The sequence below is a fragment of the Ursus arctos genome, unplaced genomic scaffold (genome assembly GCF_023065955.2).
Source record: "Ursus arctos isolate Adak ecotype North America unplaced genomic scaffold, UrsArc2.0 scaffold_32, whole genome shotgun sequence".
Taxonomy (NCBI): Eukaryota; Metazoa; Chordata; class Mammalia; order Carnivora; family Ursidae; genus Ursus; species Ursus arctos.
The window spans coordinates 11647949-11669157 of record NW_026623008.1 but is presented as its reverse complement, the minus strand read 5'-3'; the positions used below and the strand labels follow the sequence as shown (position 1 = coordinate 11669157).

At 59.8% G+C, this 21209-nt stretch overlaps 2 protein-coding genes across 3 annotated transcripts in view; one reads left to right on the top strand and one right to left on the bottom strand.

The window, feature by feature from the left end:
- The first annotated feature begins 842 nt into the window (after nt 1-842).
- On the top strand, nt 843-6788 carry MFAP2 (microfibril associated protein 2). Of its 2 annotated transcripts, none has more exons than XM_026519744.4 (9): nt 843-943; nt 3193-3268; nt 4281-4367; nt 4574-4600; nt 4688-4774; nt 4888-4932; nt 5699-5786; nt 5995-6068; nt 6276-6788. In XM_026519744.4, the coding sequence occupies exons 2-9, from the start codon at nt 3232-3234 to the stop codon at nt 6377-6379; spliced, it is 549 nt and encodes a 182-aa protein (XP_026375529.1). In that variant the 5' UTR covers nt 843-943; nt 3193-3231; the 3' UTR covers nt 6380-6788. The 2 variants fall into 2 exon arrangements, with proteins under 2 accessions (XP_026375529.1, XP_026375528.1); XM_026519743.4 differs by having other exon boundaries at nt 4278-4367.
- The window catches only part of CROCC (ciliary rootlet coiled-coil, rootletin), a 42132-nt gene continuing 27684 nt past the window's right edge, over nt 6762-21209 (bottom strand). The window contains exons 27-37 of the mRNA XM_026519740.4: nt 19941-20313; nt 14690-14859; nt 14457-14577; nt 14027-14190; nt 12411-12626; nt 11525-11749; nt 10951-11100; nt 10445-10645; nt 10100-10231; nt 9182-9346; nt 6762-8477 (exon numbers count right to left, since the gene is read on the bottom strand). Of these exons, the coding sequence (XP_026375525.2) occupies nt 8391-8477; nt 9182-9346; nt 10100-10231; nt 10445-10645; nt 10951-11100; nt 11525-11749; nt 12411-12626; nt 14027-14190; nt 14457-14577; nt 14690-14859; nt 19941-20313 (2004 nt within the window). The 3' untranslated portion in view covers nt 6762-8390. The remainder of the gene's footprint in view (nt 8478-9181; nt 9347-10099; nt 10232-10444; nt 10646-10950; nt 11101-11524; nt 11750-12410; nt 12627-14026; nt 14191-14456; nt 14578-14689; nt 14860-19940; nt 20314-21209) is intronic.

The following is a 21209-nucleotide window of genomic DNA, read 5'->3' as shown; positions in this document are numbered from 1 at the left end:
GGGGGGGGGGTGTCACAGGCGAGTTCGGCTTTTTTCCCAGGTACTTTAAAAGGGAGCCAGCGTCTGAGGTGGGTCAGGGAGGGCAGGGTCCACTTGGGAAGGCCTAGATTAGCGGTTATTACAGAGTCCAGGCAAGAGCTAATGGTGGCTTACACCACAGCGGGGGGTGGGGGGGCAGTGCACAGACTCGGGGAGTCAGGATCAGCGGCTGGGTTCTGGGCCCGCTGCAGGGGCAGAGGAAGAGCAAGGGAGGAAGCCTGAGGGATGGAAGGATGCCGGTACTGCTGACCAGATGGGGGCCTCTTGGAGAGCAGGATCTGGGGGAGGGTCAGGAGGCATGAATTTGGACTTGGATCCTCGTGGGATCCTTGTTGCCTTGGGGACATTCTTGGGGCCTGGCCTGGTAGCCTGTGGTCCACGGGTAGACAGCAATGGTGGTTCTGGAAGCCAGCCCCCGCCTGGAGCTGGCTAGGGAGACCCAGGAGGCACCGCCAGAGAGGCAGGAGGGAAAGCAGGTCAGGAGGGCTGTCCTGGATGCTAGGAGAAGCCAGAGGGGAGAGAGCTGCGTGGCCGTGGGTGAACCCCCCTTTAGGAGCCTCGGTTTCCTCCTCTGTGAAATGGGGGTAACAACACGTCCTCCAAATCCCACCTCACACCAGACCGCAGGCCAGACTGGCGAGGAGACGGGGGAGGCGTCCTGCTCGCCTGAAGTCTGCGCGGATGTGAGGGTGGCCCCCGGGGCGCCTCCCCCAAGGCCGCCCCAGAAGCGGGCTGGAGCCCCGCGGACGCCGCGGGCGGCCGGGCTGAGCTCGCGTTAGGACCCAGCGGCTCCGGGGCTGGAGGGCGGGCGCCGACCCGTCGGGGGCCCGGAGGGGGGCTCGGAGCGGGCGGAGGGGCGGCTCCGCGGGCGGACTAGGAGCTGGTGGCGGAGTGACCCGACCAGGTAGGCGCGGGCCTGGCGGCGGGGGCCGCTAAGGGGTCCGGGGAGCCTGGGGTGCGGGGCTCCGCGGGCCCCCGAGCCTGGGGGCGGCTGCCGGGCTTCCTGAACCCGGGGCCGTCTGAGCAGATGCTAAGAAGGCACTTGGGGGGTTTGGAGTCGCTTGGAGGGGGGCCGGAGTTTGGGGGAGTTTGGGGGAGCCCGAGTTGGGACGTCGGGGCGGGGGGGCCTCTCGTTCGCCCCGGGAGGCTGAACTGCCGCGTGTGGGGTGGGGGCGTCGGTGGGAGCAGCCGGGCCACAGCCGCGGAGAGACAAAGGGACACCCGAGACCGGGAGGGCGCGGGGAGCCGCCGAGCTCGCAGGCGTCTGATTGTTCCCAGCTGTGCGCCGCCACATCTGGTCTCCCCCCCTCCCGCCGCTCCGCAGCCGGTCCCTCAACCCCCCACCCCGGGGAGTGTGGGGTCCGGGGCTCTGAGTAGGCCCCGCTCATCCCCTCCTGCCCACTTGGGGTGGGGTCCCCAGCTGTGGAAGGGGCCAGAGGGGGGCCGCCTCCTAGGCAGGTCCGGGCTTCCCCCACACCCCAAAATCCATCGTCTAGACAGAGATGCTTGGAGATGTGGTCCCCCCAGGAGGATCCATTACTCCCACACCCCTTGCCCTGGGGGCCCCTTCCCCCAATAATATGCCTGGGCCTGGGTGCCAGACCCTCCCAGGGAGGAAGACTCCGTGCAGAAGGCCGAGAGGCCTAGGAGGAGTTTGGGGGACCGACAGCCCCCATCCCACTTCTTAAGGCCCCTTAGGCCCCTACTCAGGGCCTCTTTCTGAGTGGTGACAGTTGCACTGGCCTGGCTGCCACCAGCCCATGGGGACAAGGAGGGGACGGTGAGGCCTTGTGGGGAGTTACCAGGAAAGAGCTCCAGGTTTTTTTGGTCCCTCCTACCATGCGAAGGCCAAGGGTTTTCAGAATGGGAATGTGGGGAGCCAGATGTGCCCTGCCTCTGGGGCAGCTTGAGTCATGGGTCTCATCTCCTCCACCCCACCCCACCGCACCCCAGTAAGGAAGGGAGGTGGTGAATGTGTGAGCCAGGCGGGGGGTCCCAGAAGGCTCAGGATTGGGAGGGAAGAGGGACCGATGCCCACGTTTCCTTCCCCTCTCTCTAGACACCCTGGGGGCAGTCAGGGCTCCCGTTAGCTGTCTGGAAGAACTCCCTTTGCCGTGGTGGGAGGGGCCCTCCTGGGGGGATGAGCCCTGGGCTCTCTCCCAGCACTGCCGGCAGAAGGATGACAGTCCTGAGACTGCCTCCCACGGCGCTGGGACTGCGCACCGGGACCCGGAGACGCTGCCAAGCCCGTGGTGTGGCCAAAGACCGTAGTTCCTGAACTTCAAGAGCCTGGTGAAGGCTACGGACCACTGTCCCCTCCCTGCAAAATGACCCGTGCAACACTCGTCATAGGCTGTTAGGGGGCTCAGAACCCCTGGGCTGGGTGACATCATGGTCCCTCCAGTGCTGCCCTTCTAGGATCCAGAGAAACTCTCCTCAGACTCCACCCTAAGTGTTTCCTGCCGCTGCAGACAAATAGACCTTAGTCTCGTGAGTCTGGGATGAAGACAGCCAGGTCTTAGGAGGCCCGGAGGCCTGGCAGGAGAGGAATCTTCTGGGGGTGGGAGCCCTGCCCAGGCCTGGCTGCCCTTCGGCCCCTGGGGCCCATGCATGCATGTGGTTTCCTGCAGAGCAAGACACTCAAGGCCCGGGGGCTAATTGGGAACAGGTGGTGGGTCTGGCAGACGCTGCGGAGTCCCGGCTATGGTGGTGGCTGAGCGGGACTGGGGTCCTGAGGATGGGCCTGGGGTCAGGAGTTCATGCCATCAGGGCACGAGACACCAGAAGGCGCTGAGTCAGGAGGAGGGCATGGCTGTGGGCTAGGAGAGTGGAGTCAAGGCTAGTGGGGGGCAAGAAAGTCTCCCTTAGTGAGAGGGGCAGGGTGGGTTCTGTCCATTTGCATGATCAGCACTGGAGAAGGGTTGGAGGCCCGGTCCCTTGGGACCTGAACAGCTGGTGGGCCATGGGGGACAGCAGATGTCCCTCCAAAGTAGCTCTGCCTGCCCTGCCCCGCCCCACCCGACTCCTCGTCCTCCCTATGGCTGGCTTTTAGTCTGAGCGCCTCCTTCTCCAGGCTGACGCGGGGGAGCAGAGGTGGGCTCTGCAGTCCTGGGTGCGTGGGCCAGATACAGCCTGCCCCTCCTCTTCCTCCAGCTGTCCTGACACCAGCCCAGACTGCCTCACCTCGTAGCCATGAGAGCTGCCTACTTCTTCCTGCTGTTCCTGCCTGGTAAGTGCTCCTGGGGCCGCGGGGCTCCCCTGGTGTGGGCGGAGGTGAGGAGCTGGCAGTGAGCCTTTATTGGGCCCTGTGGCCAGAACTCAGCTCCCCGGGTGGCAGGGCCTCCTGCCTGCTAGACCACAGACTGGACTGGCCAACCCCTCCCTGAGTCGGAGGCACCACCCCAGCCCTCACCCCAACCCTCCACAGCAGCAGCCAGGCTGGGGCTCTGGGCAGTGGGCACACACCCAGGCACCGGGAGTCCATGCTTTTCCTCTACTGTACTGACCCTCCTGGGAGCCGATGTGTAGAAGGGAGAGGCATGCAAGGCAGGGAGTCTCTAGGTCTGGGTTCCAGACCCACCCTATACAGTCTTGACCGTGGAGTGATTCCTATTGGTCAAATGAGGAGGTATCGGTGGGGATCTAACATTTATTCATTTAACAGACACTAATTGAGCTACATGTGCCAGGCACCGGCCTACACCCTGGGGATACAGTAATGAACCGGGCAGACAGATCCCTGCCTTCGTTGCTGCCCGTCTAGGGAAGGGAAGCTGGTATACCAAGTCGATGTGATAAATGTCAGTGTGTCCAGTGCTGTGATGGAAATAAACAGAAGAATGGGATGGAGAGGGTGGATGGGCCAGTGAGGGCCTCTTGGCAGAACTGAATTTTTACTTGAGACCTGAAGGAGGAGAAATTAACCAAGATTACAGGCCTAGGGAGTCAAGTGCAAAGGCCCTGGGGCAGATAGGAGTACACAGTTCCAGGAATAGCCAGAAAGCTAGGATGGGGATGACAGGCCAAAAGTCAGTGAGGTGACATGGGAGCCCGGAGTGTAAGGGCCTTTATGCTTGAGGAAGGAGTTGGCTCCCTTGGATCTAAGAGTCTGGTTGTAGAATCTTAGGGTCTTACTGGCCTGTGCTTGGGACCTCTATCTACCTATCCTCCCCAGAAGTCCTCGGGGCCCCTGCTGTCCTTCCCTGCAGGGCAACCCCTCATGCTTTACTTCTTCACAGCAGGCCTGCTGGCTCAGGGCCAATATGACCTAGACCCACTGCCTCCGTTCCCAGACCACGTCCAGTACACCCAGTACAGTGACCAGATAGGTAAGGGCCTTGCCCTCCCCAGGTCTCCCCACACCCTGCCATGTCATCAAGGCCTGGCTCCCAGGTGTGCCTGACTCAGCTGGGGACCCAGTGGGAAGGGGGGTGGAAGTCCTAGGGGTAGTCTTGGGATTAGCCGTGACCTCCTTGGCCCCTGGGACTGACAGCTTGCCCAAACCCCGACAATTCCACATTTGTCTTTGTTCTAGACAACCCGGACTACTACGATTATCAAGGTAAAGGGCGGGGCGGGCGGGCGGGCGGGCAGCTGGGTGCTGGGGTGGAGAGAATGGCGTGGACTCCCTGATTGTCCCCTGTCTCAGAGGTGACTCCTCGGCCCCCCGCGGAGCAGTTCCAGTTCCAGTCCCAACAGCAAGTCCAACAGGAAGTCATCGCGGCCCCCACCGTAGGTAGGCGGCCGGCTCCTGCCGAGCCTGGGAGCGGCTGGTCTGTACCAGGGTGGGGCAGGTGCTCTGAATGGACCCCTCTCAGTGATCTCTGCCTGCCCCTCTCCCAACACCAGCACCAGGAAATGTGGAGACAGAGCCCACGGAGCCTGGGCCTCTGGGTAAGAGCTTCCCTGAGAGCTGGAGAAACGGAGGCACGGCCCCAGGAGTCAGGGTAGAGTGGGGTGCGGTGCTGGTAGGATGGAGACAGCCAAGCCTTTTGCTTTTGCTGGGTAGACGGCAGGGTCAGCGGCTTGCAGACATGCCCCTGCTTAAGGCCAGCAACTCCAGGACCCCTCGGGCAGCTCTAGGGGACCCCCTTGCCCCTGGGCTTGGCTGCAGGCTCAGGAAGGGCCCTCTACCCCCCAGACACTGGAAAGAGAAAGGAAATGTGCTGGGGGCTTCCTGCCTGCCAGCCAGCAGGACTGGGTGGTGCTCGTGGCAGGTGATGCCAAGAGGGGACCAGAAGCCCAGGCCAGCCGAGCGAGCCCTGTGCCGCCCCCAAGAGCCTGCGGGAGCCAGACTGAGGGCTACTCCCCCCCTTGTGAGCTCAGTGTTAGGGTGCGGTTCTGTGAGCGTGCACAGCCCTGTGTGGTTGGTGTGGACTTCCGTGACCGTGTGCGTGTGGGCGCGGTTGTGTTTGAATACATGCTTCCAAGGGTGTTTGCGAATCTGAGCGCACATAAACACGTATAAAATCCGGCAGCCCCCGGATGCCCCGCAATGCTGTCTGTGCGTCTGTGCGCGCCTGCGTGCGTGTGGGCCAGAGGGTGCAGGGTGGACCTAGACCCTGATAGGACAGCCAGTCTTGGTGGGCAATGTTGGGGGCTCCCCCCCAGTTTGGGGCCCCAGGCTGCAGCCCCTAGTCTGATCCGGCCCATCACCCAGACTGCCGCGAGGAGCAGTACCCGTGCACCCGCCTCTACTCCATCCACAAGCCGTGCAAACAGTGTCTCAACGAGGTCTGCTTCTACAGGTGAGCACAGGCAGGGCGGGGGACGGGGTGCCGCGGGGCGCAGGGCGGGCAGCGGCGCCCGGCCGAGCTGGGATTTGGGGGAAGCATGAATCCTGAAGTGGAACTCAACTCTGGTTGAGCCCAGACATAGGGGTCGGGACCCTCGGGCTCCCCCAGTGGGGCGGGGTGAGGGTGGGCTGACGCCACCATCCCTGCTCCGTCTCCCCAGCCTCCGCCGTGTGTACGTGGTCAACAAGGAGATCTGTGTCCGCACGGTCTGTGCCCACGAGGAGCTCCTTCGAGGTAGGAAGGCCTGCACCCCAGACCCCTCCCTGCCCCCCCACCCTCCCACTGGGTGTTTATTAAGCACATGTTCTGCGCCAGGGCCACATCCGGGGGGGATCCTGAGCCCCCTCCCTTGGAACATTCCCTATCACAGGGTGGAGAAGGGGGCAGTGGTTTTCCATCCCCCAGCCCCACCCTGACCCCAACTCCTCGCCCCCACCGCAGCTGACCTTTGTCGGGACAAGTTCTCCAAATGTGGCGTGATGGCCAGCAGTGGCCTTTGTCAATCCGTGGCGGCCTCCTGCGCCAGGAGCTGTGGGGGCTGCTAGGGCGGAGCTGGCACCCCCCCCTCACCCCGCCCTGGACCTTCACGGATCCGGGGCCCTCAGGCCCTGCCTGACCTGGTGCTTTTCTCCCCAGCTTCCCATTCCTTTTATTCTGTAAAAAGTTAGTGGACTGTGGCCCTGAGGGTTCGTCTCAGGCCCCTCTCCCGGCCTGAGGCCACCCCTGGGGCACAAGGGGGGGCTCCCCGCTGCCCAGATGAGGGGCATCTCAGGCCTCTCGGTGGGACCCGGGCCTCTGATGTGCCTTCTCAGTCCCTCTGAGGACAGTCCCCCAGCCCCCAGCCCCTCGAGGCAGGCTATGCCCCTCAGCCCCAGCTGGTCTGCTTGGATTTCCTACAGCTCCCGGGCATAGACCACCTTTGTTTTATATAAAATTAAAATGGTTTTTACAAAAGATTCAGTCATTTTTCAGTTGGGAGCACAGAGCGGGTGGCCAGCTGCCCCCAACACTGTTCTCACTGAGAGGCTGCCTGGGGCCCTGGGGAGAAGGGACCGTTCAGGTGACCTGTGGCCTTGCCTCTGCGGTCCCAGTCCTGCCTCCTCACCCACTGGCTTTAGCGGTGACCCACCCAGAAAGATGGACTGTGACAGCTTTCCCCCTCAGGGCCTGTGGGGGCATGGCAGGGGGACACAGCTTCCTCATTGGCCAGGCTGCTTGGTGAGGGCGTGAGTTCCCTGTCATCAGAGGGCTACAAGCCAAGACGGGAGGCCGCCCATGTGGAGGCAGAAAGTGCATATAGGGTGTAAAGCAGGAGGTCAGTGTAAAGGACTCGGATCCACCTTTGGGGGGAAGGCTGGTGGTTCAGAGGGCAGAGGCAGGGCAAGGCATTAGCACGCCTCCCTCTGACCCGCACGCAGGACCAGGCTCCCCGTGCGTGACCCGCACACGCTCCCAACAGGCCTGCGTGTGGGTCCTGGTACTATCCCCGGCTTACAGACAGGAAGCCCAGGGGCATCACTGACCCACCGAGGGGCCACGGCTAGAGGTGGCAGAGCTGGGGCAGAACCTGACTCCCGGGACTCCAGGGAGGAGAGGAAGTTCTCCTCGCACACACTGGGCGCCCTGCATCCGTTCCTGCTCCTGACCACCCCGTGGGGCGCGTCCCCATTTCACACACGAGCAAACCGAGCCTCTGCGGGGTCGTGCAGCTTCGCGGGCTCATTCAGCGGAGCAGGGACAAGACCCCAGGGTCACTCCCGGGCCTGCCCTGTCCTGAGGAGGGGCCGGAGAGCTGTGGCTGGAAGGAGTGGAGCCGAGCAGTTTGGGTGACAGCCCAGTTACCTGGGACCGGGGGCCCAGGACCCCAGAGCGCTCCCCGCGCCGACATTCTGTGAGGCTGGGAAGTGCCACAGCCCTTCTCAAGCCTCCCCCTCTCCCTGTGCACCCCTGGCCGGGGGCCTCATCCCTCCTGGCCCAGGCCCCAGGGTCCCGCCCCCATCTCTCAGGTGCAGAAGTGAAGAGACACGTCTGTACAAACCGTTTTTAGAAAATGAGGTCTCCTTGCTACAAAAAACACAACAGTTCTGAACCGTTAACACTGTAAAAAGGTATAAAAATACAGGGACTCTGAACTCTGAGGAATTTCCTGACAAACACTCTGAACTAAGACGGAGAGAGCTCTGGAAAGCCAGGGGAAGGCCTGGGTCTCTGACTCCCAGGCTCCCCTCCTCTTTCCCATTGAGCCCACGCTCCAGGGCCAGCCAGAGGCAAAGGGGGTCTCCCTGACACCGGCTTTGGCTCAGTCACTCAAGGAGGCTCCCATGGGACCTGGAGGCTCATCCCAGGGAGGGACCGGACTGAGGTGGGGCCCACGGATGATGCCAAGAGGCTGCTGGCGTCCCCGGCCCTCAGCCCTCGGCACTGCCACCCGGCTCCTCCCCTCCTCCAGCCGAGCTCTGGTGGCCCGGACAGGCCAGGGCCTGGGCAGACCGTGCGGACGGGGCTGCTGTTCTACCTGGCCGCGGCTGCTCTCCAGGATGCCAGCCAGGAAGGGGCTCATTCCCCTGCGGGGCCGGACATGGGGGAGAAGGCTGCTGAGCTCCTCCGAAGCTCCTGTTGCAGCTGTCCCTTCAGTGCGGACACCTGGAGAAGAAAGAGAAGGTGGGGCCAGCCGAGCCAGCCCAGGACCCCAGGCTGATGTGAGAGAAAGGGGGGTGGCTGCAGCTGGGGCCCCATAAGGGACCCAGTCCTGCCTGTTGTAGGACAAAGTGGGTCTCACGAAGCTCCAGGATGCCTCCTTCCACTCCCATCCCATCTCACATGGCCGCTGGCTGTCTTCTGATGGCTCCTCGCCATCTTCAGGGGCCACCTGTCCCCACTCTCATTATTTAAGTAGGCCTGGCACTAGCCCAACTAGGGGGAACCCATGACCCAGGCCTGGCCCACCCGTGCACAGGTCAGGTCAGGGATGGTTGGGAAGACGTCTGGGATCCAAGCTGGCCAGTAAGAATCAGCCCGGGCATTTCTGCTGTGGCTCTCAAGAAAAAGGCCCCCTTGCCTCTAGGATGCTGGGTTGTTGGGATAACCTAGGCTGGGGCTGCTCAGGCCACCTGTGCCACCCAGGCGACAGCCAGGACAGCAGAGCCACGGCAAGGGGATGGAGCTGCAATGACATCACTTGAGCCCGTGTCCAGCCGTGACTGATACCAGTGTGGACCCACCAGACTTCAGTCACGGGGCCGCTGACTGCTTCCACCTGGGGTCACGGCGAGCCCTCTGCCACTCCTGCCCCTCCTCCACGTTTCCACATCCCGGGGCGGGGCCAGAGCCCGGCCAGGCCTGAGTACCTGCTCCTCCAGCCCGCGCACGCGCTGCCGGTGGGCGCGCTCCCGAGCCTCCAGCGTGCGCTCCGTCTGCACCTGGGCACTGCGCAGGCGCTCCAGCTCCTGCTGCAGCTCGTCGGCCTCCAGCCGGCCTGGGCTCTGGTCCTGCTCCAGCGCCACCACCTGGGCCTGCGGGAGGGGCGGCTAGTCAGGGGTCTGGCCCTGTGTGTGTGTGCACGCGCATGCAAGGGGATGTCAGGCACCTCCCAGGAGCCTAAAGTCAGTGCAGGCACGGGGTGCCGGAGAGATCCTTGTTTGTCCCCCATGTTCCTGGCCCACCTGGTCTGCGAGTCCTGGGTCAGGGTCCCTAGTGAGCCCTGCTGACAGGCATGCACGCACGCGCACATGCACACACTCACACAGATGCAAACATAGAGACAGGCCCCCACACACAGGCACAAAAGCAAGCACATAAATACCTACCGTGTTCACATGGATGCACGCATACGTGCAAAAGCCCAACACGCCCACATACACCTGCATCTATGCAGACATCTGTGCAGAAAGACACACCCACATAAAACACAGTCCTGATACCGAGACTTGCCACATCCGTGCACAAGACTCACGCTCCGTGCACAAGGACACTCGCAGGCACACTCACACCGCTACGTGTCCACAACATACACGCACACAGGCTCACATACTAACTGGCATCTCTCATCTCTCCATGCTGGAGGACCCCTCCCTCTGGGACCTGGCTCTGGGCAGCCCCCTCGAAGGGTGCGGACTCCTGAGTTATGCAGGCTGAGGAGCCTGGGCTGGCTGAGCCGTCAGCATTTCCTGGGACGGCTTGGCACTCCCGCCGAGGGCGGGGGGTGGGGGCGGGAGGTGGGGGCCGGGTCCAGGGCTGGGGAGACAGAGGGTGGCCAGGGGCTGGACCTCCAGCATCTGGATCTGCCTCTGGGCCTCAGCGAGCTCCAGCTCGGCCCCCGTGAGCGTGCGGTCCAGGCGGCCCCTCTCTGCATTCAGCCGCACTGTGTCCTCGTGGCTGCGAAGCTTCTCGCGCTCGACCTAGGCGGGGAGCGCAGGAGGGCATCACAGGGCCCAGGGCAGGAGGGAGGGCCCACGAAGAGGGAGGAGCCCAGAGAGGGTGTCAGGTTAGAGGCAGCAAGACCAGGGGCCAGGGGGCACCCAAGACCCCCAGACCGTGGGGACACACGGCCAAAAGCAACCCTGGCTGGGACCCAGAGGAACAGAGGGGAGGGCCCTGGAGGCTCAGCCCACCTTGTCCAGCATCCTCTTGAGGGCCACCCGGTCCTTCTCCAGCCGCAGCGCAGACCGCTCCACCTCCCGCTTCTCGGCCTCCAGCTGGGCGACGGCGCCCTGGAGGCTGTCCAGGCGCTCCTGCAGCAGCCGTCGCTCGTCCTGCAGCTTCTGGACCGTGTGCTGGGCCGCAGTCTCCCCCTCCTGGCGCTGCCGCAGCACCTGCAGAAACCAGCAAGCCCCTAGTGCCGCCAGGCCTCGGGGTGCGCCCCTGAAGCGTCGCGATGGGGGTGCCGGCCTCGGCTGGGCAGGGCGGCGGGGAGGCCCACCTCGGACAACTGTCAGCTGAGGCCGCCTCTCCGGGCCTCAGCTTCTCCCTCTGTGTAATGGGGGTGTGGGCTGAAGGAACCACGCTTCCCCACGGGAGGCTGGGCCTGGGTCTGGGACGAGGCTGGGATAAATAAGATCCCACTCCATTCTGAGGCCTCAGTGTCCGGGGGCCAGAAGGGGCCCATCCCGGCCCTCACCTCCTGAAGCTGCTGTAGCTGGCCCTCGGCCTCCGCCCGCTGCAGCTCCAGGTCCGCCAGCTCGCCGCGCATCGTCTGCACCTGCTCACCCAGGGAGCTGCTCTGCTTCCGTGCCTCGGATAACGCCTGCCGAGCGGCCTCCAGCCGTTCCTGGGGGACAGGGGCTGATGGCGCCAGGATGGAGCAAAGGCTCCCCTCTACTCTGTACCTCCGGGTCAGGGTCACAGCCCCTAAAACAGCTCCAAGATCGTATCTGGAGGGCGAGGCAGACAGCGGGCCTGGCCCACTGACCTACCTAAGGTGGGGACCCCTCGGACCCCAACTCTGTCCCATCAACCCTGCCTCTGGGTCCCCATAAGCCTCGATGAGTAGACTTATCTTCTTATTGCTCCCCCTCAAGTCTCCTCTCACTGGCAATGCCTTTACTGGGCCCACCACGTCCAAGCCTCACTGCCTGGCTCCCTCGGTTCCCAACAGCCCCAGTGGCTGGCTCTCCATCAGGGCCCCTCCAACCTGCCGTCGGTGGCTCGCCCTCTCACCAAGCCCACCCCGAGCCAGGCCCCGGAATCCGTACTTGGAGCACGTGGCGGTCATGTTCGCAGGCGGCGAGGGCCTTCTGCAGTTGCAGGTTCTTGTCCTGGGTGCTGGCGAGGCTGGCGCTATTCTGGGCCAGGGCTCCGGTCAGGCCCTGCACCTTGTCCCGCAAGGCCCCCTCGCTCTCTTCCACCTTGACCAGGGCCCCACTGAGCCGTTCCACGGTCAGCTGCAGGGTCCCTGCCTTCACCTCACTGTCCGCCACCTGGCAGGACACACAGGATGGAAAAGGGGCTCTGCTCTCTCCACGGCCTCCAGCAGGGAGGCCGAACCCAAGCCGAGCCCCTCCCACCTTGGCCTCGGCCTTCGTCACTGGTGCTCACGGTTCCCACGCGCTCCCACTGGCTCAGCGCAGGGCAAGCTGGGCCCTGTCCCACTGCTGGTTAAGTCCCCTCACCCGGAGTGCCACCCACCTGGTTGTCTCAGACCTTACGGCCTCCACCCCGTTCCCATTCCCCTCTCCTTCCTGCTATGGAGGAGAGAGTAACCACAACCACCACAACCTGGAAATGTTCCGTGTTCTTGACTTTGGTGGGTGACCATGCAGAGCTAGCAGAGTTACTGAACATTCTAAAGCTGAGCTTCCTGGCAGCCAAGGCAAAAAAGGGACACAAGTGGAATCCACGCTCTAACTTGTCCCACCTGCTTCCTAGGTGTGCAGATTCTGTCGTCAGAGTCTTAAACTCTAATTCTGTCTGTGTCTCTTACTAGCTGTGTGATCTTGGGTGATGATGTCACCTCTGAGCCTCTGTCTGTCCATCCATGAAATGAGGATGACGCTTGCCTCCCAGGGTTGCTGGAAGTATTACGCAGTCCCCGTAAAGCCCGTGCCGATGAGGAGCCTGCAGGCGGTCGTGGGGACCCACCTGTCTCTGCAGAGAGTCCACCCGGTCCTGGAGGGCCTGGGCCTGGGCCTCGCGGTCGCTCAGGCCCAGGCGGCTGCGCTGCAGCTCCCCCTCGAGTGAGCGCCGCTGCAGCTCCAGCTTGACCGTGCGGCTCTCGGAGGCGTCCAGCACCTCCTTCAGCCGCCGCTTGTCGCTCTCCAGCTTCACCTCATTGGCCTTCATCTTGCTGATCTTCTCCTGGGGGTGCAGAGGGGTCAGACCCAGCTGCCTGGCCGCCCCACACTGCCCACAACCCCTCCGGACCCTCAGGAGAAAGTGGGGAGCAGCCTCGAGGTGGCTGGCCCAACCACTCCCGGGGTGACCTGGGGCCAGCCTGTGACCCTCCTGAGGCCTCAGTCTCCCCGTGTGTTCACAGGATGGGTTGACCTGAGAATCCCAGAATGCCTTCTGGTTTGGGCTAGTCCCACAGGCTTTGTGATCCAGGATTCTCTCTTCCTGCTCCGTGGCCCTATTTCATATCTGTGTAGTGCCCAGGGAGGGGTACCACAAGGTATTCACAGAGCCCTGGGGAAGGGGGCGGGGGAAGGGTAAAAATGCAGATTGCAGGGTGTTCCTGCTCTGCGGCATCACTCTCAAATAGGCCCAGAAGCTACACTGTGTGACCTGAGCTGAGCCGGGTGGGAGCCCTGGGCCCTACCGGCTTGAGGGATGATGTTCTCCACCCCCCTCGCATGGGCTCAGACAGTAAAGGAAGCTTGAGGAATAGGAACAGGACAGAAAGACAGACAGGGGCACTTCCATTCCCATTCCCATCCTATTACACCCAGTACGACCCTGCCCCAGGCCTGGCCCCTCTGCCGCCGTGCTCAAAGCCCCGACACTGCCATGTCTGGGCCTGGCAGCCCCACTCTGGCCCCTGCCCAGCTTTGTTCCTGGTCTCCCCCTGCGGCCCCTGCGGCTGGGCCTGAGGCCAGAGCTGGAACCACAGACATAACAATCCAGCTCGAGCTTGACCTGGAGCCAGAGGCAAGGGGTGGGCTGTGGGGGCAAGGATGGAGGGCCAGGGAGGGAGAGGGGAGGGAGTGAGGGGATCTGTAGCTGTGAAAAAGGCTCAAGGCTTTGGTGGCCTGGACTGTCACCACCAGGGCCAGGGTGTCCTGCCCCAGACACACACACACACACACACACACACACACACACACACACACACACATATATACGGATGTCCCCCAAACACAGAAAAACCCCAGAGCACCACTTCTGTGGTTATACAAAGGAAACAGAGGTCCCCCAAACACCATATGTTAAGATCCTTCGCACATCGTCTCCAGAGACCATGGCTGGTGTCCCCCGTTTACAGAGGAAAATGAGAGCAGACAGGCAACGAGCAGCCAGGCCAAGACTTGAACCCAGGCTTTTCTCCAACGGGCTCAAAAGGCCAGGCCTTTTCTTGTACAGCCTAGTGACCCCAGGGAGGAACAAAAGGGTGGAATCGGAATGTACTTCTGGACGGAGTCACAGGCTGGTCACGTTAGCAGGTGCTGTGACCCAGGCAGACAGAGGCGCACAGTAGGACTCACAGCACCACTAAGGCACGCACAGACCCCTGTCCCTGCTGGCCCCCAGCTCCCACCTACCTGGCTGGCCCGGAGCTCGCTCTCCGTGGCCTGCAGGGTCCTCTCTAGGGCGGCCAGCTGGTCCAGGGCGGCCCGGCGCTCCCGCTCGCTGCGCCGCACGCTCTCTTCCTGCTGTGCCAGCTGGGCTTGCGCCCCGCTCAGCCGTCCATCCACGCCACGCCGAGCTGCGGCACCCCAGCCCCATCAGGCCTGGCCAGGCTGTGAGGTGCCCGGCCTGCCCTCCACCCACCACAGGGCCCTCGAGGGTCTGCCGGTCTGGACACACAGAGGGGGGCTGACTAGGGAGGGTCCCCCAGAGGAGACAGCCCCCCAACTCAGGTCACGGTGGCCAGGGCAGGGACACAGGAGCTGTTCAGGCCAATCCCACAGGTCCCCCCGCGGCTGCTAAGAGCACAGAGAGCAGAGCAAGGAGCCAGGGGGTCACACGCACCTTCTTCACTCTCGGCCACGGCTTTCTGCAGCTGCCTCACCCGTGACACCGCATTGTCCCTCTCGGTCTCCAGCTCGGCCAACTGGCGACTCACGGTGCTCATCTGGGCCTGAAGCTCATCCTGAGGCCCCAACGTCCGGGAAAAGGGAAGACTTCCGCTCTGACAACCCGCAGCGCCCCGCAGGGCCCTGCGCCACCCGGGTCCCTCTGCAGCCGCTCACACCCAGCCTCACCCGTTGTCTCTGGGCACTCCGCATCTCCTGCAGGAATTCCCGGAGGGCCCCCCGCACCGCCTCCGGGTCTAGGTCTGGAGATGCCGGGGAGATGGCAGGTCCTGGGGATGGTGGCTCAGACCCAGGGCTGCGTTCCAACGGGCTGGGGCTGCTGAGCCCTTCACCGCTTCCTAGGGCAGGAGGCGTGCTTAGGGGTGCAGGAGCCCGGGTCTCTCCTGCCTGGAAGGGGCCCGCGGGCTCCTCGGGCACCACCTCACCCACCCTGCCGCACCCAGCAGCTTGCGTGAGCTTCCCGCTGCCCACTGGGTCCCTCACCCTCTTGCTGACCCCTTCCCAGCCCCCAAGGCCCTCAGAATAAAAGCCAACTTTCTTGCCATCACACAGAGGCCCTGCCGCTCACCCTGGCACAGCCCTCTCACATTTTACAAGCTGTCCATTCCACATCACCCTCAGGTCCCAAGTTCTAGAACACTCTCCCTTCCAGCACCAGGGCCTTTACGCATGCTCTTCCCTTCTCTTGCCAGGGCTTCTCTTTACCTGGCCCATTGCTCTAGGCCTGCTCCCCAGAGGCATATCTGACCCCAGGCCGGGTTGGGGTGATCTCATCCTCCCCCCGAGGCTCTGAGATCTGCCTCCCCGCCCAGACCAGGACCACTGTGAGGGCTGCAGCCCAACGCCCAGTCCAAAGGGGGACACTCCACCCCCTCAACATCCCTGCACTGAATGCTTCCTACGTGCCAGGCACTGGGCTCTCCTGACATCCTATTCCACCTTCACGATAATTCTCTGAGAAGTAAGGACCAATGTCCCTCCACACAGGCTGGACAGGCTCAAAGCAGTTAAGGGATCTATTTGGTCCAAAGCTGGAAAGATCCCAAGCTGAGACAGGGAACCAGGCAGAAAAATGAACTCAGCCTGAAGAGGTGGGAGGGGCAGTGCACAGAGAGACAGGGCGGCACCTGGAGGTCAACATCGGAACTGCAGGGCAGGGGGTCAGCCTTCCCCTAGCATCCTCTTGCCTGGGCCAAGCGACACCCAAACCGCCCCATTGCTCCATCAGCACCCACAGGACCCAGAGCAGGACGTCTACCCACTGCCCCCAAGAGCCCCCACCCCTACAGAGTGAAGCTAGCATCTTCACAGTGGCCTGCAAGGATTACCCGAGCAAGTCCTTTGTCCCCACCTCCTTACCTCCCACTCCACTCCTCCACACTTTGCTCCCCCCTCTCTGGCTGCTGCTCTGGCCTTTGCTGTTCACTGGACAGGGGAACTGCCACTCAGGACCTTCCACTTGTCCTCAGAGTCTCTTCTCCTACTCACCCTACCTACCACCTCCTCAGTGGGCTCTCCATCTCCCACACAAACACCCCTACCCCTGCCCTTGCTGTAACTTTAAAATTTTTCTTTATTGCAGGGCGCCTGGTGACTCAGTTGGTTCAGTGTCCAACTCCTGATTTCAGCTCAGGTCACGATCTTGGGGTCCTGGGATCGAGCCCCAAGTTGGGCTCCACACTCAGTGGGGAGTCTGCTTGAAGATTCGCTCCCTCTCCCTCTGCCTCTCCCCATGCATGCATGCTCTAAAATAAAAATAAATCTTTAAACATTTTTGTGATAAAATATATGTAACATACAATATGCCTTCCTAACCATCTTTTTTTAGGTTTTGGGTTTTTTTTTACGATTTTATTTGAGAGAGCGAGCGAGAGAGCACAAGTAGGGTGAAGGGCAGAGGAAGAAGCAGACTCCCCGCTGAGCAGGGAGGCCGAAGTGGGACTCGATCCTGGGACTCAGGGATCATGACACGAGCCAAAGGCAGATGCTTAACCGACTGAGCCACCCACGTGCCCCTTTTTTTAGGTTTTTAATTAAGTAATATTTATTAATGTTATAGTTAACGGGGTCTGTGTGTGTCTTAAGAAATCCTTTCCTGCCCTAAAGTTGTAAAGATATTTTCCTATATTGTCTTTTAAGAGCTAGAGTTTTGTCTTTTGCACCTAATCTTAAATCTACCTGAAACCGATGTTTATCTAAATGTGATGTAATCTAAAATATAATGTAAAAAATCCCCCCATATGGACTCTCAATTATCCAAATACAGTTTATTGGAAAGCTGATCACAGATCAAGCTTCCAACATAGATCAGGTTTCTTTAGACAGTGGGTCTGGTCCTTGACTACTCAACCAACGGCTGTCTCAGGAGCACAGCACCTGCAGTGCCCAAGTTTTATATTAACTTTTATCTTCGGCAAGGGCTAGCCCCACCCATCTAGTTCTTTTTCTTCAAGTGTGTGTGTTGGCTTTCTGAGCCTTTGTTTTTCCACTGAAGCTATAGAACCGGCTTGTCAAGTTTGACACACGTACAAAGTTAGGATTTTGATCGGACCAGCATGGAATCTACAGATGAATTTGTCAGACCTGACAACTTTATAATAGTGGGTTTTCTGATACACATAGTATATTTCTATGTAGGTTTCCTTTAATGTCTCTCAATAAAATTTATAGTTGTGTCCATAAAGGTCTTGTGCATTTTATTAGACTGTTAGAATAATTTTTTTTCCTGCCTAGTAGAACTTATCTGTAAAGTCATCTAGATCTGGCGTTTTCTTTGGCAGAGAGAACTCTTAGTGCTGGTATAAAAGCTATTTATCATTCCTGCTGTTGGCAATCTACCAACAAACACTTTCTGTTTCTGTTGATGTAATAAAATACAATTAATTTTTGTATGTTGATCTTGTTTCCAGCAACCTTACTCAAGTTTCCTATTTGTTCTAACAACTGATTGTAGCTTCTCCTGTATTTTCTACATAGAAAAATCATGTGATCTGTAAATAGTGGTGATTTTGTTTCTCCCTTCCCGAACCTTAACGTGTTACTTCTATGCTTCTTACCATAGTGTCCTGGCTAGGACCTCTGAGACTTCCATGACAATATTAAATAGAAGGGTTAAATGTAATATTTGCTATAGAGTTTTGAAGACCTGGTTTATCAGTTAAGGAAATCTTTTTTCTAGTTTTCCCAGAGTTTGGACCATAACTGGATGTTATATTTTATCAAATGTTTTTTCTGCCTCTATTTTGATGGCCTTTCTAACCACCTTGAAGTGTACAATTTAGTGATTAATGATACTCACATTGCCATGTGACTATCACCACTGTTTCCAAATCTTTTCCATCACCCCTATTTTGGATTGAACTGTGTCCCCCCCCCCCAAAAAAAACCCAAGAGGTTGAAGTTATAACCCCTGGTACCTCAGGACGTGAATTTATCTGGGTTGTTGCAGATGGAATTAGTTAAGACGAGGTCCTGGTGGAGTAGGGTGGGCCCCTAATCCAACACGATTGGTGTCCTAACATAAAGTGGAAATTTGGACACACACACACAAGAAGGCCATGTGAGGCTAGAGTTCTGCTGCCACAAGCCTAGGAACTACAAGCAGCCGGGAGCCAGGCCTGGAATAAATCCTTCCCTAGAGACTAAAGAGGGAGCACGGCCCTGCCGACACCTTCATCTCAGACTTCTGGCCTCCAGAACAGTGAGACACACATGTCTGTTCTTAAGACAGTTTACGGCACTTTGTTTTGGGATTGTTTTGGGAGCCCCAAGCAAACTGACGTGTACAACCTCAAACGGAAACTCTGTGCCCACAATAACTCCCAATTCTCCGTGCCCTCTAGCCCCCAGGAACCCCTATCTATTTCTGTCTCTATAGACGCTTTTCTAGGCATTTCATATAAGTCGAATCATACTATACTTGTCCTTTTGTGACCGGCTTCTTTCACTTAGCACCATGTTGTCCAGACTCATTCATGTTATAACATGTGTCAGGACGTCACTTTTTTTTTTTTTTTTTTTTTTTGAGAGAGAGAGAAAGTGCAAGCTGGGGGCGTGTGGCAGAGAGAGAGGGGAGAGAGGAACAGGGACAGAGAGAATCCCGAGCAGACTCCATGCTCAGCGTGGGGCCTGACACGGGGCTCGATCTCATGACCCTGAGATCATGACCTGAGCCGAAGTCAAGAGTCCAACACTTAACCGACTGAGCCACCCAGGCACCCCAGGATGCATTGCTTTTTAAAGCTGACTAGCATTCCTTTGTATGGATCCACCACATCTTGTTTATTTATCTGTCCATGGAGACACTGGTTGATTCCACTCTGGCTACCGTGAATAATGCTGCCATGGGCGCTGGGGTACACCTATCTGTTCCAGCCCCCCTTTTTCAGTTCTTTTGCTTATAACCGAGGTGTGGAATTATTGGGGCACATGGTAATTCTAAGTTTTCTGAGGAACTGCCACACTATCTTCTATGGCCTCCAGCAGGGGTGCTGTCTTACATTCTCACTAGCAATGTCCCTTCATGCCTTTTTCCTTACCTACTTTCCAGCCCTTACCACCACCCAGTCCGTCCTCTATTTCATTTATATACCGCATTTACTGCCTGCTGCTCCTACCCCCAGACTATAACCTCCGTAAGAGTAGAAATGCTAGTCAGTTTCGTCTACTGCTTCGTCCAAGTGTACTCAGCACGTAGTAAGTGCTTAATAAATACTGAATAACTGAATGGATGTGATCCTGGGGCTCTGTCTGTGGATTCGAAGAGGCAACGACTCATTATCCCGTAGTGAACGGCCACTAAGATTCCACAGGTTCTATTCTAGGCCCTAGAATCGACATGATGTCAGGCCGAGACAAGGCCGATGTTCCGGGAAGGTGTGCTCACACTCCTGGAGGCAGACGGCGGACATGCCCAGGGTCATCCACCAGGCCTTGGGAGCAAAGGGGTCTGGAAGGATTTCTGAAGGAGCTGCTGGAAGGGCTCTTAGGCTGGGTGTGTCTCTGTCTGGCTCTGACGCTGGGTTCACAAGCCTAGTATGGAGGGGTGTCGAGCTAGGAGTGGGAGACTAAGGAAGATGGGGTGCTGATGGGGAGAGGGTGAGCATCGATTCTCTTAGCTGGAGCCTCAAAGACTCAGAGGAGTCAGGGGCCTTAAGAAGCAGCACCATCACCCCCTTGAAAATGAAGCAACCAAAGGAGCACGGATCAGCGAAGGGGAGGAGCCTCGCCAAGCACCCCAAAGGGAAGGAAAGTGACATGGGGGCGGAATTGAGGCTCATCGTCAAGGAGAGGGGCAGCCCGGCCCCCCGGCGGGCTCGCAGGTGGAGCTGAACGGGACGGGGGCGTGGCCACGGGCGGGGACTCCGCGAGACACGCCCCCGCCCCGCCCCCCACTTTCCCGCCTTCGCGCTCTGCTCACCTCCGGTTGGCGCGTTCCGGGCTGGGGAGCCGGGTGATGGCAGCGGGGCCGGGCTAGGGGAGCGCCCGAGGCCGAGGCCCCGGCGCAGGGCTGAGCGCAGGCCGCCCAGCTGCGCCTCGGCCGCGCGCCGCTGCGCCTCCACGCGGGCCAGCTCGGCCTCCAGGCCTTGCGCCCGGCCCTCGGCCGCGCTCAGCCGCAGCCCCAGCTCGGCGGCCTCGGCCCGCGCCGCCTCCAGCTTGAGCTCCAGGCTGCGGGAGTGGTCCAGCTGCTGCTTCTCCGCGCCGCGCACCTCCTCCAGGGAGCCCAGCAGGCCTCGCTCGCGGGCCCGGAACTCGCCCTCTTGCTCCTGCAGCTTCCTCTGGGCCCCCTGGAGCTGGGGCGGGCAACGCCGGGAGGTGGGGGTCAGCAAGCCTCCCCAACCCGGCGCGCCCCGCCTCGCAGGCCCAGCTCGGAGCCCACCCACCCCCAAAAGCGGCTTGCACAACATCTGATTTTTAGTGGTCCCTGCCCGGGCAGGATATGCGGAAATATTCCCGGGAGTGTGGGGGTCAACTACGAGAATTTGTTTTTTCTCTTCCTTCTGTGTATATGCCTTGTAATATACACAGTTTATTGGTAATAAACAGCCAGCACTTACATAGATAGGACTTAGTACTTCCCAAAAAACTCAACTCTAATTACCACTGTGAATCATCTCTGTTTTACAAAGGAGGAGACTGAGACACACAGCAGTTGCATAACTTACCCCAGGCCACACAGCTACTGCGTTGAGAGCTAGGACGCAAAGCCAGGCACACTGGCTCCAGAGGCTGTTTATCTAACTATTAGGTTGTACTGTCTCTCAGCGTACATCGTTTATCAATAAATCACACAATGGGGCATGTACTAAAAAATTATTTTCTGATGGAGTGCATGGTCACACACCCAGCCCTCTGGGTGGTCGTGAATCACTAGAAACCACCATTTACGGAACACCTGGAAGCCAGGACCTATGCCAGGGCCCCCATCCCATGAATGCTCTGAAGCACGGAGAGGTCAAGTGACTTAGTCAAGGTCACACAGCAGATTTGCTACAGTGAAACAGCCAGGAAAGGAGAATGGAAAAAGTGCAGGCTTTGGAGTCAGACAGACCTGGGTGCCTGTGTGACCTTGAGTAGATCCCTTGACCTCTCTGAGCCTAAGTGTCTGGGTGTCTGTGTAAAATGGGGCTAAGTATACCTACTTCCTGAGGCAGCTGGGAGATTCAAACCCGGTTAGGTCTACAGAGCT